The sequence below is a fragment of the Pongo pygmaeus genome, chromosome 2 (genome assembly GCF_028885625.2).
Source record: "Pongo pygmaeus isolate AG05252 chromosome 2, NHGRI_mPonPyg2-v2.0_pri, whole genome shotgun sequence".
NCBI lineage: Eukaryota > Metazoa > Chordata > Mammalia > Primates > Hominidae > Pongo > Pongo pygmaeus.
In genome coordinates this window covers 100,873,902-100,891,247 of record NC_085930.1, presented here as the reverse complement: position 1 = coordinate 100,891,247, position 17,346 = coordinate 100,873,902, and the positions used below count along the sequence as shown (strand labels likewise).

Sequence of the window (17,346 nt, the reverse complement as noted above, 5' to 3'; positions counted from 1 at the left end):
CACCTCAGGCTCCAAAAGCGCCGGGATTACAGGCGTGAGCCACCAAACCTGGCCTTATTCACACATTCTTTTTGAAAACTCTGTATGCTCTCCTCCCCGCCAATATTGTTTATTTATGCCTTTTTGATAATCTCACCTCAGACTTGTTTATTTTATTAAGGGTTTTAACAGAATAACTTTTGACTTTATTGATCTTTCCTGTTAAAGGTTTCCTTTCTTTCCTTTTTTTTTTGGAGGCAGGGCTGGAGTGCAGTGGTGGGATCACGACTCATTGTAGCCTCAACCTCCCAGGCTCAAGTGATCCTCCCATCTCAGCCTCTGGAGTAGCTACACACGGCTAATTTTTAAATTTTTCTTGTAGAATTAGCTGGGTGTGGTGGCAAGTACCTGCAGTCCCAGCTACTAGGGAGGCTGAGGCGGGAGGATTGCTTGAGCCCAGGGGTGGAGGTTGTAGGGAGCCAAGATCACGCCACTGCTCCAGCCTGGGTGACAGAGGGAGACCCTGTCTTAAAATTTTTTTTTTTTGTAGAGGCAGGGTGTTTCTATGTTGAGCAGGCTGGTCTCAAACTTCTGGACTCAAGTGATGCTCCTGCCTCAGCCTCTAAAACTGCTGGGATAAGAGGCGTGAGCCAGTGTACCAGCCTACATTGTTTTAAGCCACTAAGGTTGTGGTACTGTGTCAGCAGCAATAGGAAACAAATACTTACATGAAGAAGTGTGTTCAAATCTCTATCTTCACTGGTTTTCTGTTTAGCTCTTGAGAGAAGAGGGCTCCCAGACTAAGGGTAGTGTTTTGAATTTCTCTGTAAAGTTTCATCTGCTTGTTTTACATATTTTGAGCTCTTCTACAATTTAACTTGCTGATGAAATTAACCTTCTACCATCATTGGGTAATCCTTTTTATCTGTGTAATGATCTCTGTTTGAAAGTCCATCTTATCCAAAGTCAGTGTAGCTATTCTGGTTATTATTTGCCTGGTGTATCTTTCAGCCATCCTTTTCTTTTTTTCAAGACAAAAGCCCAACTTTATTATTTTTATTTTTTATTTATTTTTTGAGACAGGGTCTCACTCTGTTGCCCAGGCTGGAGTGGAGTGGTGTGATCACTTCAGGCTCAACCTCCCTGGGCTCAGGATCCTCCCATCTCAGCCTCCCAAGTAGCTGGGACTACAGGCATGCACCAACACGCCTGAATAAATTTTGTATTTTTTGTAGAGACAGCGTTTTGCCATGTTGCCCAGGCTGGTCTTGAACTTCTGGCTCAAGCAATCCTCCCAGCTAGGCCTCCCAAAGTGCTGGGATTATGGGTGTGAGTCACCACACCTGGCCTTATCCATCCTTTTAGATTCAATTTTCTTATGTTTTTATATTTGATGTGTCTCTTGTAACCAGCCATATAACCTTTTTTTTTTTTTTCCTCTAAGACAGAGTCTTGCTCTGTTGCCCAGGCTGGTCTACAGTGGTATGATCTCGGCTTACTGCAGTCTCCACTTCCTTGGTTCAAGTGATCTTCCTAAGCTTTCCAAGTAGCTGACACTACAGGTGCACTCCACCATGCCTAGCCAATTTTTTGTATTTTTAGTAGAGACACGGTTTCACCACGTTGGCCAGGCTGGTCTTGAACTCCTGACCTCAAGTGATCCACCCCCGTCAGCCTTCCAAAGTGCTGAGATCACAGGTGTGAGCCACTGTGCCCGGCCATGTGTCACTTTTATAATCAGTAAAAAACAATGCTAACAACAAGATAATATATTTTCAATTTTTGATAAGACCAGGCCCAATTTAAATAAAAAAATACTTAATTCTGTAGATCAATGTTTCAAAAAAGTAAATTTATACATAATAGCCTATAGTGATTATGAAATTTCTATAAGAGATTTAGTTAAAAACAAGATACAACTGGAGAAGTCTATTGTGTAACATTCAATAATAAAATTGAGGCCAGGTGTGGTGTAATCCCAGCACGTTGGGAGGCCGAGGCAGGTGGATCACGAGGACAGAAGCTCAAGACCAGCCTGGCCAATATGGTAAAACCCCGTCTCTATTAAAAATACAAAAATTAGCCAGGCGTGGTGGCGTGTGTCTGTAGTCCCAGTTACTCAGGAGGCTGAGGCAGGAGAATCGCTTGAACCTGGGAGGCGGACGTTGCAGTGAGCTAAGGTCACACCACTGCACTACAGCCTGGGCAACAGAGTGAGACTCCATCTCAAAAAAAAAAAAAAGAAAGAAAGAAAAGAATATACCAGAATAATTTAACGAAACAAATTTTATCTTTACACATACAAAAATCTACAGTAAAGGGGAAAATATATCAAACTTAAGAGAAAGACAAGCCAAGAAGAAATTAGCGCATACTGAAAATATAAGCTAAAGCCTGAAAATCTAAGATGAATGTGGATTTCTGAGATTTTCTGATGCTTTTACTAGTACTCACTATTTATCATTATAGGTTTTAAACCAGGATCTGCTATCAATTATTTTTGCAGAAGTATTATTTACCCAAATATGAGTTTTAAGACAAGATAAAGCATTAACCTTTTGATAGGTCTGACAACCAGAGTACAATCAAATGCAATAAAATAGCATGTACCTCCCAAACCAGCAAATCCTAGGCCAGAACAAAATCACTGCAATTTCATTTAGCCAGAAGGATCCACTAAGAAGGCATTTCACTAGTCAAAACCTAATGCCTACCAGCTAAAGCAGCATCTTCTTCACTTTCTGAGCCATATTGAAGTGCCATTGTAATTGCTGATAAACGACCTCCTTGTACTGCTCTTTTATTACTACAAAAAATAAAAAAAGCAATTAGAAGACAGGGAAGGATGTTATAATACTTAGGTTACTTTACAGGGAACAGGAACTATTAACAAAGTGTTAAGATAAAAGAAAAATAATTTCTATTCAATTGCCTCCTTAGTTTTATTTCTGTACTTAATGGTCCTCATAATCAATCTTAGCCAAGGAAACTATTTTTTTCCCCTTAGAAAAGAGGGAGTGGAAAATAAGGATTCAGTCACAGTTGCTGATAATTCTCCTCTAAGATGTTCATATTTTACAATACAAATTCTATTATGAGGCTGGGCATGGTGGCTCATGCCTGTAATCCCAGCACTTTGGGAGGCCAAGGCGGGTGGATCACCTGAGGTCAGGAGTTTGAGACCAGCCTGGCCAACATGGTGAAATTCCGCCTCTACTAAAAATACAAAAAATTAGCCGGGTGTAGTAGTAGGCACCTGTAATCCCAGCTATTCGGGAGGCTGAGGCAGGCGAATCACTTGAATCCAGGAGGCAGAGGTTGCAGAGATTGTGCCACTGCACTCCAGCCTGGGCAAACTTTGTCTCAAATAAAAAACCAAAAACCAACCAACCAACCAACCAAACAAAAAAACCCAAATTCTATTATGAATTTGAAAAACCTATTAGTATTTAACCTCACATTTTATTGGTAGCTAATATTAAACACTGCCTCAGAAACGATGCTTAAGCATCGTCTGAGAGGTGATATAAGGCCTACTTCAGTAATTCAATCTTTTTTTTTTTTTTTTTTGAGATGGAGTTTCCCTCTGTTGCCCTGGCTGGAGTGCTGTGCCACGATCTCGGCTCACTGCAAACTCCGCCTCTCGAGTTCAAGCGATTCTCCTGCCTCAGCCTCCCAAGTAGCTGGGATTACAGGCACCCACCACCACACCCAGCTAATTTTTGTAGTATTTAGTATAGATGGAGTTTCACCATGTTGGCCAGGCTGGTCTGGAACACCTGATTTCAAGTGATCCACCCACATCAGCCTCCCAAAGGGCTGGGATTACAGGCGTGAGCCACTGTGCCCACTCTAGTAACTCAATCTTTTAAATAAACCATTTGACAACAGATTTTCATTAACAACCAAACTATACCCAAAAATATTCCTTCAAGATAGCCACTGGGCAAATACTAGTATGCCTATCCTTATAAGCACAGGTCAACTCTCAGACTAAATACTCTTTTTCTCACCGGTAATACTTGCTAGTGGGATTTCTCTCTTCACCAAGGCTGCCTTTACTGTGTGAAGGACCTGTCAGTCTGGCTGCAGCCAAGTTGGATGGAGTCCTATCCAGAGATAAGATAAAAAGCTTAGAAACTTGGTAGCTGAAATTAAGAGTGCTGGGTAAACAAATAAACACACACACAACCATTTTCTTCTCTTCTAAAAAGAAATGCTAAAATACTTCTGAACTTCTACTATGCAGCAGACTCTGCTTCAGGCCCTGGGGACTCTGCAGGGAAGGACAGACCAGGGCTGGTCCTAGAGAGCTTTTGGTCACTGCAGTGACCAGAGGACCTGGTACTGAAACAATGTCAAGGCCAGAGGAAAGCTTTGAAAGTAGTCACCCAACCTTCTCATTTCAGGTAGGGGGAAATGCAATCCTAGAACTAAGACTAGTTCAAGATCACAGTCCTGGCCGGGCGCGGTGGCTCACGCCTGTAATCCCAGCACTTTGGGAGGCCGAGGCGGGTGGATCACGAGGTCAGGAGTTCAAGACCAGCCTGGCCAACATAGTGAAACCCCATCTCTACTAAAAATACAAAAAGATTAGCCGGGCATGGTGGCGTGTGCCTGTAGTCCCAGCTACTTGGGAGGCTAAGGCAAAAGAATTGCTTGAACCTGGGAGGTGGAGGTTGCAGTGGGCTGAGATTGTGCCACTGCACTCCAGCTTGGGCAACAGAGTGAGACTCTGTCTCAAAAAAAAAAAAAAAAATCCCAGTCCTAGTACAAGGAAAAGCCAGGATGAGACTGGATCTCCTGATACCTGCTAAATAGCCTTACCAAAAATATGACCATATACCACTAATATTATATATAAATACCATACTATTATCTATTCTAAGTAATATTAATATACACCATATATATGTATATATATTCATATTTGTACGAAGCAATAATATTTGTACAAAGTATATAGTGATGTAAAGTTTTAAAAAATGTTTCTTGTTAAATGAAGCCCTTCAGCAGCAAAGGGGCTAAGAGTTACTACTATCTTCAGAATTATAATATTAACTGTAAGTATCACCTTGAAATGCAACACAAACTGTGTTTATGTTTATTGATTTCACTACCTAGAAAATTCAGCAAATATAAAGGCATAAGGGTTTTAGACATTTTCTTTTTTTTTTTGAGACCGAGTCTCGCTCTGTCACCAGGCTGGAGTGCAGTGGTGCAGTCTCAGCTCACTGTTACCTCCGCCTCCTGGGTTCAAGCAATTCTCCTGCCTCAGCCTCCCGAGTAGCTGCGACTATAGGTGTATGCCACCACGCCTGGCTAATTTTTGTATTTTTAGTAGAGATGGGGTTTCACCATATTGACCAGGATGGTCTCGATCTCTTGACCTCATGATCTGCCCACCTCAGCCTCCCAAAGTGCTGAGATTACAGGCATGAGCCACCATGCCCAGCCTAGACATTTTCTTAAACCTACCTCATTCGAAGACTTGACTTAGCCATTTCATGATGTTCAATTTCAGCCTTTTTCATATAAAATATTTTTTTAATTGAATTTGCATCCTGTCAAGATAAAATTACTTGGTTTAAAAAAGGAACAGATAAAAGGACAGCTTAATGCCCCCAACTCATGCAATGGACACCTTCTATGGCACTCTTTCCACTCGGAGCAGACTTCCATTCAATACCCACAAAGCTGTATCCTCCAACATTTCTACAAGCTTCCGAAATATCTATCTTCATAAAGTCGTCACTAATTAAATATACGTCAAAATGCCTCCTAGTTCTTTCATGATTAGTCAAGTAATATTTAGACAAAGATCTAATGGTATAATACAGTAATGCCCCACTGTCCATGGAGGATACATTCCAAGACCCCCAGTGGATGCCTGAAACCTTGGACAGTACCAAACCTGGAACACATTTCTGTCGGTGTCTTCCATCCACAAATTTAATTCCTTTTCCATATTAACAAAGCACTTTTCATGCACTGTGGCTGTAACTTTTTGCAGTCTGAGGTGCAACAATAAAACTAGCAGAAACTTCTTTTTTTTCCTTCTTTACAATTTCATGAATAGCAGATTCATCTTTTTTTTTTTTTTTTGGTGGAGACAAGAGTCTTACCATGTAGACCAGGCTGGTCTCAAACCCCTAGCCTCGAGTGATGCTCCTGCCTTGGCCTCTCAAAGTGCTGGGATTACAGGCCTAAACCACAGTGCCCAGCTGGGAGATTTGTTCTTACTGTAGATCTTAGCAATCTCAGCATACTTTTTTTTTTTCCCCTAAGTCAAGAACTTTCACCTTTTCACTTAAAGGGAGCACTTTAAAGCTTCCGGAATTGCCAGCATCACAACTCTTGTGCTTTGGGGCCATTATTAAGTACAGTAAAGTTAGTTGAACATAAGCACTGCAATACCACAACAGTCGAGCTGATAACCGAGATGGCTACTCAGTGACTAACGGCAGGTGGTGTATATAGTGTGGATAGACTGAACAAAGGAATGATTCATGTCCCAGGTGAGACCAGATAGGACAGAGGTGGATGGCATGAATTTCATCACAATACTCAGAATGGTGTGCAATTTAAACTTATGAAGTGCTTATTTCTGGAATTTTCCATTTAACATTTTCTGACCTCAGAACCATACGAAAGCAAAACCGCAGATAAGGTGAGGGACTACGGACAATTAACTCTACTTGTGTACACTGACCTAAAAATCAAAATAAAGATGCACTTCTAAGATTAAAGATTATATACACAAGTTTAGAATGAATGTACTTGCTTAAGTTTCCCTTCTCTTTAAAACTTATGTTAGAAAAAATAATTAGACCCAAAAGTAAAATTCTTAACTGTAACAACAAACAATTAGTACTGTATATTATTAAAATGTCCTATTAGGGACTAGGAATACAAGGACTTCATAGTTCATTCCTAATTTTCTCTCAGAATTTCTTAAAAGATGAAAAATAAAAGTTATCATTAACTACCAGTGACAATTTTGAGTATTTGAGTCAGCATTCAGAAAATTTAAATGACTTTATTCCCAAAAGATTTTCTGAGTCTCCTTTGGCAAATTCCCAATGATACACGATTAATTCAATAAATTTCTACAAGCAATTATTCATTACAGAACTATAAAACTTCTAAGATGGAATTTGCAAAGCAATGAAACAGTCATTTTACATTGTGTACTGCACTACACAGATTGCTTTTTATATTTATGAAGTTTAAATGCAGGGAATAAGTCAATATTTAACTAAAAAATGGATTCAAAACTAACCAGGTCTGGCATAAGGACAGAAATTTAGGTGAGTGGAATAGAACCAAGAATCTAGAAATAAACCCATACATCTATGGTCAACTGATTTCTAACAAAGTTGCCAAGACAATTCAATGGGGAAAGAATAATCTTTTCAATATATAGTGCTGGGATAATATCTCATATCAAAGAATGAATTTGGACTCCTACCTTACATGTACCTCACATATACAAAAATTACTTCAAACTGGATCAAAGATCTAAGTATGTTAAGAGCTAAACTATAAACTTCTTACAAGAAAACATAGGTGTAAATCTTTGTGATTTTGGATTAGGCAATGATTTGTTTGATATGACACTTAAGCATTAGCAACCAAAGAAAAAAATAGATAAAGTGAACTTCGAAATGAAAAACTTTTGTGTGTCAACAGACACAATCACAAAAGTGAAAAGACAAGAGAATGGGAGAAAATATTTGCAAACCATTTACATGATAAGAGTATAATATCCATGGTGTAGATGTGCCACATTTTCTTAATCCAGTCTATCATTGTTGGACATTTGGGTTGGTTCCAAGTCTTTGCTATTGTGAATAATGTCGCAAGAACAAAAAACCAAACACCGCATATTCTCACTCATAGGTGGGAATTGAACAATGAGAACACATGGACACAGGAAGGGGAACATCACACTTCAGGGACTGTTGTGGGTTGGGGGGAGGGGGGAGGGATAACATTGGGAGATATACCTAATGCTAGATGACGAGTTGGTGGGTGCAGTGCACCAGCATGGCACATGTATACATATGTAACTTACTGCACATTGGGCACATGTACCATAAAACCTAAAGTATAATAATAATAATAATAATAATAATTACAATAAAAGAAAAAAAAAAAAAGAAAAAAAAAAAAAAAAAAAGAGTGTAATATCCAGAACATATAAAGAACTCTTACAACTCAACAACAAAAAAACAGGTAACACAATTAAAAAATGGGCAAATGATCTGAACATTTCTCTAAAGACATATGAATGACCTAAAAATCAAAATAAAGAATAAAATAAAAAGATGTTCAGCATCATTAATCATTAGCGAGATGTAAATCAAAACCACAATGCCATACCACTGCACACTCCCTAGGATATCCATAATAAGAACAAAAACAAAAATGGAAAACAAGTGTTGATGAGGATGTGGAGAAATGGCAACACCTGGATATTGCTGGTGGGAATGTAAAATGGTAGAGTTTGGAAAACAGTTTGGCGATTCTTCAGAAAGTTAAATATACAGTTAACACACATGACCCTGCAATTCCATTCCTAGGTATGTATCAAAGAGGAAAAAAAAAATATATATATATATGTAGTATTTATATGTCCACATAAAAACGTATACATGAACGTTCACAACAGCATTATTTCTAATAGCCAATAAGTAGAAACTATCCAAATATCTATCAACTGATGAATGGGTAAATAAAATACAGTGTATATCTCTATAGTAGAATATTATTCCGCAATAAAAAGAACATAGTACTGACACATGCTACAAAATGGATAAACCCTGAAAACATTATGCTAACTGAAGGAATCTAGTCGCAAAAAATCCATATCACATATTATATGATTCTATTTGTGTAAAATGGCAACAGGCAAACACAGAGACTGAAAATAGATTTGAGGTTGCTTAGGGCTAGAGAAGTTGGGGGGACATAAAGGGCGACTGTTAATTGACTGGAATGATGGCTGCCCAATTCCATGAATATAATAAAAACCATTAAATTAAACACTTTTTTTTTTTCTTTTTGAGACAGAGTCTTGCACTGTCACCCAGGCTGGAGTGCAGTGGTGCAATCTCAGCTCACTGCAACCTCTGCCTCCCGGATTCAACCGATTCTCCTACCTCAGCCTCCCAATTGGCTGGGATTACAGGCGCCTGCCACCACGCCCAGCTAATTTTTGTATTTTTAGTAAAGATGGGGTTTCACTATGTTGGCCAGGCTGGTCTGGAACGCCTGATCTAGTGATCCACCCACCTAGGCTTCCCAAAGTGCCGGGATTACAGGCGTGAGCCACCGCGCCCAGCCTAAATTAACACTTTTAATGGGTAAAGTGCATGGTATGTGAATTATATCTCAATAAAGTTGTTTTATAAAAATTACTGACCTTAAATTATCTACTATTACCAAGGAAAACAGCAACAACAACAACAACAACAACAAAACTAACCTTGAATACTTGAGAGCCAGGCTCATTATAAGTTTTGGCATTTTTTGCGAGGAGATCTATATCTTTGGCCATTGCATGAATACTTTTGTAGCTTCCATTCTACAATAAACAACAAAATATAGCAGTTTCTTTTAATGAGAGTTCATCAGTACAACCTTTAAAAAAAGAACCCCACATATTTCTAAATTGTCACCATATTTCAAGACTTTATTGGAAAGTACACATATGAACAACATGTAAAGTCATTTTCTTTTTTATAAATTATTACTGTACCCATTTCTAAGTAAGTTTTTGAGATAGGTAACAAAACCAGAGCTGCATTATTCTCATAAAAATAAATTACAATTTTTAAAAAGTCAAATAAGGTAAAAGTTTTATTTTGCAAACACATAGTGCTTACTATGTGCCAAGCACAGTTCTAAGTGCTTCATGAATACTAATTCTTTAAAGTGGATTTAATAGTGTGAAGCAAAACTCCCTCTAGTTACACGAACCACTTGGGGTAAAATATGAAATCAGTCCAGCACAGAGGCTAACATTTTCTGAGTACCTACTGTGTGCTACAGCTGTCACATCTTAGGGCTGACTCAATCCAAAACAACCCAGGAATACTCATATAGTTGCCTAAATTTACAAAGGAAATGAAAGACGGACACACTTTTAGGTAAGAGGCACACATGACTAATGATAAGTACATGGAAATGAAAAAGACATGGTCTAGAGAGAGTGAGGAAACCAAACTGAGTGAAATGGAAAGTGGAGAAGGGTAGAACCATAAGCACAGATAGGGTAAAAACAAAAGAGGCAGAATCCAGGGAGCCAGGCAAAGGAGTGTAGCTATTTGCCACGTGGGACTACTGACAACTACGCATCCTTCTTATATGGAGGGAATCAGCACAGGCATAGGGAGGGCTCTACCTCCCACAATGAGGATGAAAGTGGGCAGATGGTCACTTTGCCAGCAGCCTGGCAGCCAGGGCAAGGGGAAATAACCACAGGTCAGCTAATTCATGCTTGGGTCTAGAGGGATTAATGCAATGGCCAGGAATTCATTCCTGACTCCTGTAGAGGAGGAGAGTCTAGCAGTAGAGCAGCAAGGATCCAGGGACCACAGTGGAAAATTACAGTGGTAACAGCAATGGCCCCACAAAGAGGCTGTGCATGTTCTCAGCTGTGCCATGATGTTCCTGAGTTCTGCCTAGTATCCAAAGGCTAGTTCTTCAACCTTTCTTCTCAACATTTCTATGAGCTATCCAATATGCTTTTCAAAAATTCCTTTTCCACTTACATTAGTCAGAGTCCGTTTTATTCAACTGGTACAAGGAGTTGTGACATGCTTTAGCAGGCATTGGAAAACAAGTGAATTAAGTCTCTGAACAGGGGACTGGCAGGAAGAAAGCCAAGGTCAGGAGGCAAGACATAGAAAGGACTAGAAAGTTTTTCACCAGAGAGGTAAAATAGATTATTCCAGTAATTTGGACGTAAGAGGACAAGGACCTTGAATCCGGTGATGGCAAAAGGTGACTCCGAGACTTTTGGAAAGAAGAAAGGACAAGATAAGGTGAGAAGTCAAAAAGAGAAGACTGGGGCTGAGATAGAGATGATTAAAGATCTGATTCAATTTCCAGGATTATGAAAACATAATCCTCCTAAACGGATGTTAGAAATTCCAGGGATTTAGGAGACTTGAGTCATTCTCAGTAGCAGTTACTGGGCTGATTTAAAAACCTGATGAGGCCTGGCAGGGTGGCTCACACCTATAATCTCAGCACTTTGGGAGGCCAAGGTGGGTGGATCACTTGAAGTCAGGAGTTCGAGATCAGGCTGCCCAACATGGTGAAACCCTGTCTCTATTAAAAATACAAAAATCAGCCAGGTTTGGTGGCAGGCGCCTATAATCCCAGCTACTCGGGAGGCTGACGCAGGAGAATGACTTGAGTCCAAGAGGTGGGGGTTGCAGTGAGGTGAGATCCTGCCATTGCACTCTAGCCTGGGTGACAGGGCAAGACTGTCTCAAAAAACAAACAAACAAACAAACAAACCCTAAAAAAAAGGATGATACATTAGGGAATCTGTATTTTATCATTCTGTGAAAATTTATCTGTGGTACCAGTAATTAAACACTGTTACTCTTTACTACTCTCTTAGAATTTAAAGTCAAAGAAGTTTCTCCTTCCTGGCAAACCACAGTGGCTATCAGTCTCATTTCTCAATGAAACTATGTAACACACTGTTTTCCTTTTTGCCTTACCTCCTGGGAGCAGCAAACGCTTCTTATCCTGGGAAGATCAGTGACTCACATTTATGAGGACCTCATGCTGTAGGTTCTATGTGAGATGCTTTATCTATATTATCACTAACCTCTATGACTCTGCAAAGTAGCGATACTACACGCAACATACAGCAGAGGAAGCAGGCAAATCACCTGACCAAAGTGACATAACTGGTTAAGTAGTAGAGCTAGAAAAAGAACCATATCCGTTCTACTCTAAATACTCAATTTCTGGTACAATTTAGCTCTTTTTCCCTATACTTTCTCTTACTTCTAATAGTCAAATTTTAAATCCTAGTCACTCAGTCACACAATTAATATTTATTAAGCACCTACTCTGTAGAGAAACAGTAAGTGTAAGGGTTGAGAACACAGACTACAGCTAGACTGTCTGGATTCAAATCCTAGTTCTCCTCACTAAGCGGTGATTTGCGCAAGTTACTTAACATTTCTGTGCTTCAGTTTTCTAACTTGTAAAATGGGAATAATAACAGTACTACCCTGTGGAGTTTTGAGAATTAATTAGCTAATACATATAAAGCACTTAAAACAGTACTAGGTACATAGCAAGTCTATGTGAGTGTTTAGTTGCCGCTATTTACTGCTAGGGATACAGTGAAGGGGTAGGGTAGAGAGGGCCAAAGAGAAAAAAATAGTATCTAATTCCACTGACCTTCCACTCTAACATCCATTGTAGGTAGCTTTTATTCTAACGTATCCTAAAGCTATTTGGAAGCAGATAAAAATAAACAACAGGTTACCCCGTCTACCCTGATGTGATTATTATGCATTGTATGCCAGTATCAAAATTTCACGTACCCCATAAATATATACACCTGCTATGCACCCACAAAAATAAAAAATAAAAAAATTAAAAATGAAATAACAAAGCTTTTGTCACAAATGTATCTTTTATAATCAGAAATGTCGGTAACCAATGTGTTTTAATTTTTGTCCTAAGATGCAATCCAAAGCTACAATCAGTAACACTATCTTAATTTATTTACATGATTTGCTAATAACCTCTTACAGAGATAACTAGCTTCTCTGTTTTCTAAAAGCTCCTAGGAAAGCTCATAGGCCAATCTGCTCTAAACCACAATCATTTACTTATGGTCATCTTCATACCTGTATCCTCTGGGCAATGGTCTTGAGATCTATAGGCTCCTTAATTATTGCATAATAATCTGGATATTGCTGGAAGACAAAAAACCAGGCATGCTCAATAAGTTAAACTATTCAGCTAATGAGAAGAGAAGGAAGTATATTGACAATCTGTTGTTCAAACAACCAGTTAAGCAGCTTTGTGAGATTCAAGGCTAAAGACATGGCTGTACAGCACATTTATTATATCAGAACCATAAAGAATTTAATTTTAAGAAGCTTCATGATCTATCCAACAGCATGACACAGGAGTTAAAACTTGGTATTTTGAGTGTTATTATTATGCAACTAGCATACAATTTAATGTTTTAAAAAAATCTAGGCTGGGGCCGGGCGCGGTAGCTCACACCTGCAGTCCCAGCACTTTGGGAGGCCGAGGCGGGTGGATCACCTGAGGTCAGGAGTTCAAGACCAGCCTGGCCAACATGGTGAAACCCCATCTCTACTAAAAATACAAAAAGTAGCCGGGCGTGGTGGCAGTCACCTGTAATCCCAGCTACTCAGGAGGCTGAGGCAAGAGAATCATTTGAACCTGGGAGGCAGAGATTGCAGTGAGCTGAGATCGTGACATTGTACTCCAGCCTGGGGGACAAGAAAGAGACTTCGTCTCAACAAAAAAAAAAAAAAAAAAATTCTAGGCAGGGCGCGGTGGCTCACACCTGTAATCCCAGAACTTTGGGAGGCCGAGGCGGGTGGTTCACGAGGTCAGGAGATTGAGACCATCCTGGCTAACATGGTGAAACCCTGTCTCCACTAAAAATAGAAAAAAAAATTGGCTGGGCATGGTGGCACACAACTATAGTCCCAGCTACTCTGGAGGCTGAGGGAGGAGAATCACTTGAACCCAAGAGGCGGAGGTTGCAGCGAGCCGAGATCGTGCCACTGCACTCCAGCCTGGGCGACAGAGCGAGACTCCATCTCAAAAAAAAAAAAAAAAATCTAAATTCGACCAGGCGTGGTGGCTCACACCTGTAATCCCAGCACTTTGGGAGGCCGAGGCAGCTGGATCACTTGAGGTCAGAAGTTCAAGACCAACCTGGCCAACACAGCGAAACCCCGTCTCCATTATAAATACAAAAATTAGCCGGGCATAGTGGTGTGCGCCTGTAATCCCAGCTACTCAGGAGGCTAAGGCAGGGGAATCGCTTGAACGCAGGAGACGGAAGTTGCAGTGAGCCGAGATCGCGCCATTGTACTCCAGCCTGTGCAACAGAGCAAGATTCCGTCTCAAAAAACAAACAAAAATTCGAAATTCACAGAATTATACAATTTTTCATTTAAAGTCCCAAGATATCTATGCCTAGAAATAAAGCAGAAGAAATGCTGTTTAGGAGTTTGTTACAAGCTCTTTTAATAACGTTAATCTAAATAACGTTATTATATAATATTCACATAAACTTTCATAAGGATCTGTAAGAAGTCAGGTTGCAAAATTTGTTAGCTTCATGTTTAACTTGATGCTTCTGCTTATTTCAGTCAAAGTAAGTTTTTTCAAAACAAAATACCTTTTGAATGAAACTTTGTTAAAGAAATGAAGCATGGCTGGGCATGGTGGCTCACGCCTGTAATCCCAGCACTTTGGGAGGCTGAGGTGGGTGGATCACCTGAAGTCAGGAGTTCGAGACTAGCCTGGCCAACATGGTGAAACCCCATCTCTACTAAAAATACAAAATTGGCCTGGTATGTTGGTGCATGCATGTAATCCCAGCTACTTGGGAGGCTGAGGCAGGAGAATCGCTTGAACCTGGGAGGTGGAGGTTGCAGTGAGCTGAGATTGCGCCACTGCACTCCAGCCTGGGCAAGAAGAGCAGAACTTTGTCTCAAAAAAGAAAAAAAAAGAAGCAAAATTCTGGTCAGGCATGGTGGCTCATGCCTGTAAGCCCAGCACTTTGGGAGGCCGAGATGGGCGGATCACGAGGTCAGGAGTTCAAGACCAGCCTGGCCAATATGGTGAAACCCCGTCTCTACTAAAAATACAAAAATTAGCTGTGTGTGGTGGCGGGCGCCTATAATCCCAGCTACTCAGGAGGCTGAGGCAGGAGAATCGCTTGAACCCGGGAGGCAGAGGTTGCAGTGGGCTGAGATTGCACCACTGCACTCCAGCCTGGGTGACAGAGCAAGACTGTCTTGGAAAAAAAAAAAGAAAGAAATGAAGCAAAATTATTAGCAACTTCTGATTTATCAAATACCAGCTCATCCCAAGAAATTGAACATGTTGAGGAATGTCCTTGAAGCTTTCACAACCACCTAGAATCACTCACTGCCCTCAGGCTTTCCTACAGATTTTCTTCCTTGGAGGAAATAACTGAAGTTGCCCAAATATCAAAAGTTGGTCTTATCAGATGGGAGAGGTTCAGGGGAAGTCAGATTGTGCTCTCCCAGCTCTTCCTACCTGTTCAAACCCTACTGAAGCCCAAGCAGCAACAATAAAAACAGAAAGCCACAGCCTTCACTCAGTTACTGGGCTGAACAGATGATCTCAGTGTTGTTTTATCTCATCTGTCCCCTAAGCTTACCAACACTTTCTTAACCCTACTCCTTCCTTTACTTGGATCAATCTCCATTGCTGCCCCTTCTCTTCACCAGTTCTACTTCTGAGAGAAGGTTCAGAGGACAAATTATGGCAAGGCCACCCAGCATGGAGTACAAAGTAATTCGAAGTCATCCAATCCCACAAATTCCCAATCTACCTCTCCCATGCAGCCAGCCTGCTTGGGACGGACTTACTAAGGAAAGGTGAAAACTGCCCTGCCCCTTCAGGTCTCAATCCTTGTTGTCTTTCAAATTGTCACACCCTGAGGGACCAATAGAAACCTGCTTTTCCCAACCAGCTCCTTCAAGGTGACCTTGAAGGGGGAATGGGGGGAACTAATTATTGATGTTTCATTGCCCCAAATCACTGCTGTTGATTTGACCACCACTGATTATCTCCTGCAGGGTAAGAATAAATCTTGAGCGAAGACAGTACTTCTATTTTGTGTGTATGTGTGTGTGTGTGTGTGTGAATGAGAGTGACAGAGAGAGAGAGAGAGAAAGAGACAGGGTCTCTTTCTGTTGCCTAGGTTGGAGTGAAGTGGCATGATCACAGTTCACTGCAGCCTCGAACTCCTAGGCTCAAGTGATGCTCCAAACTCAGCCCCCCCAAACAGCTGTGACTACAGGTGCACACCACGACTAGTTAATTAAAAAAATTTTTTTTGTAGAGACAGAGTCTCAGCTATGTTGGCCTCTCAAAGCTCTGGCATTACAGGTGTGGGTCACTACACCTATCCTGTACTTCTTTTATAATTTTTTTTACTGTAATAAAATAAATTTCATGTAGTAACATGAAATTTGCCATTTTTAAGTGTACAGTTCTGTGGCATTAGGTACACTCACACTGCTGTGCAACTATCACCGACATCCACCTCCAGAACTTTTTAATCTTGCAAAATGGAAACTCTGTACACATTAAACAACTCCCCATTCCCTCCAGCCCCTGGCAACCACCATTCTAACTTTATGTCTCTAAGATTTTGAGTATTCTAGGTACCTCATATAAGAAATCATACAGCTCTCCCTCCCCCTCCCCCTCCCCCCTCCCTCTCCCCTTTCTTCGGTCTCCCTCTCCTTCTTTTTTCGGTCTCCCTCTGTTGCCGAAGGTGGACTGTGCTGCCGTGATCTTGGCTTGCTGCAACCTCCCTGCCTCGGGCTCCTGTGACTCTCCTGCCTCGGCCTGCTGAGTGCCTGGGATTGCAGGCGCGCGCCGCCACGCCTGAATGGTTTTTGTGTTTTTGGTGGAGACGGGGTTTCGCCATGGTGACCGGGCTGGTCTCCAGCTCCTGGCCTCGAGTGATCTGCCGGCCTCGAGTGATCTGCCTGCCTCGGTGCTGGGATTGCAGACGGAGTCTCGCTCACTCAATGCTCAATGGTGCTCAGGCTGGAGTGCAGTGGCGTGATCTCGGCTCGCTACAACCTCCACCTACCAGCCTCCTGCCTTGGCCTCTTAAAGTGCTAAGATTACAGCCTCTGCCCCGCCGCCACCCCGTCTAGGAAGTGAGGAGCGTCTCTGCCTGGCCGCCCATCGTCTGGGATGTGAGGAGCCCCTCTGCCCGGCCGCCCCATCTGGGAAGTGAGGAGCACCTCTGCCCGGCCACCATCCCGTATGGGAAGTGAGGAACATCTCTGCCCGGCCGCCCATCGTCTGGGGTGTGAGGAGCGCCTCTGCCCGGCTGCCCCGTCTGGGAAGTGAGGAGCGCCTCTGCCCAGTCGCCCAACATCTGGGAAGTGAGGAGCGCCTCTGCCCGGCCGCCCTGTCTGGGAGGTGAGGAGCGCCTCTGCCCGGCCACCCCGTCTGGGAAGTGAGGAGCGCCTCTGCCCGGCCGCCCCGTCTGGGAGGAAGTGAGGAGCACCTCTGCCCGGCCGTCCCGTCTGGGAGATGAGGAGCACCTCTGCCCTGCCG

General features: G+C 41.7%; 1 protein-coding gene across 50 annotated transcripts in view; it reads right to left on the bottom strand.

Moving 5' to 3' along the window:
• Positions 1-17,346, bottom strand: part of PBRM1 (polybromo 1) — a 144,293-nt gene that overhangs the window by 94,005 nt on the left and 32,942 nt on the right. For 43 of the 50 annotated variants that reach the window (XM_054483905.2, XM_063661081.1, XM_063661083.1 and 40 more), the window contains 5 exons: positions 12,870-12,938; positions 9,470-9,568; positions 5,458-5,543; positions 3,993-4,088; positions 2,694-2,785 (listed from right to left, as the gene is read on the bottom strand). In XM_054483905.2, coding sequence (XP_054339880.1) covers positions 2,694-2,785; positions 3,993-4,088; positions 5,458-5,543; positions 9,470-9,568; positions 12,870-12,938 — 442 coding nt within the window. The remainder of the gene's footprint in view (positions 1-2,693; positions 2,786-3,992; positions 4,089-5,457; positions 5,544-9,469; positions 9,569-12,869; positions 12,939-17,346) is intronic. The other 7 variants (XM_063661082.1, XM_063661084.1, XM_063661087.1 and 4 more) reach the window with 1 other exon arrangement.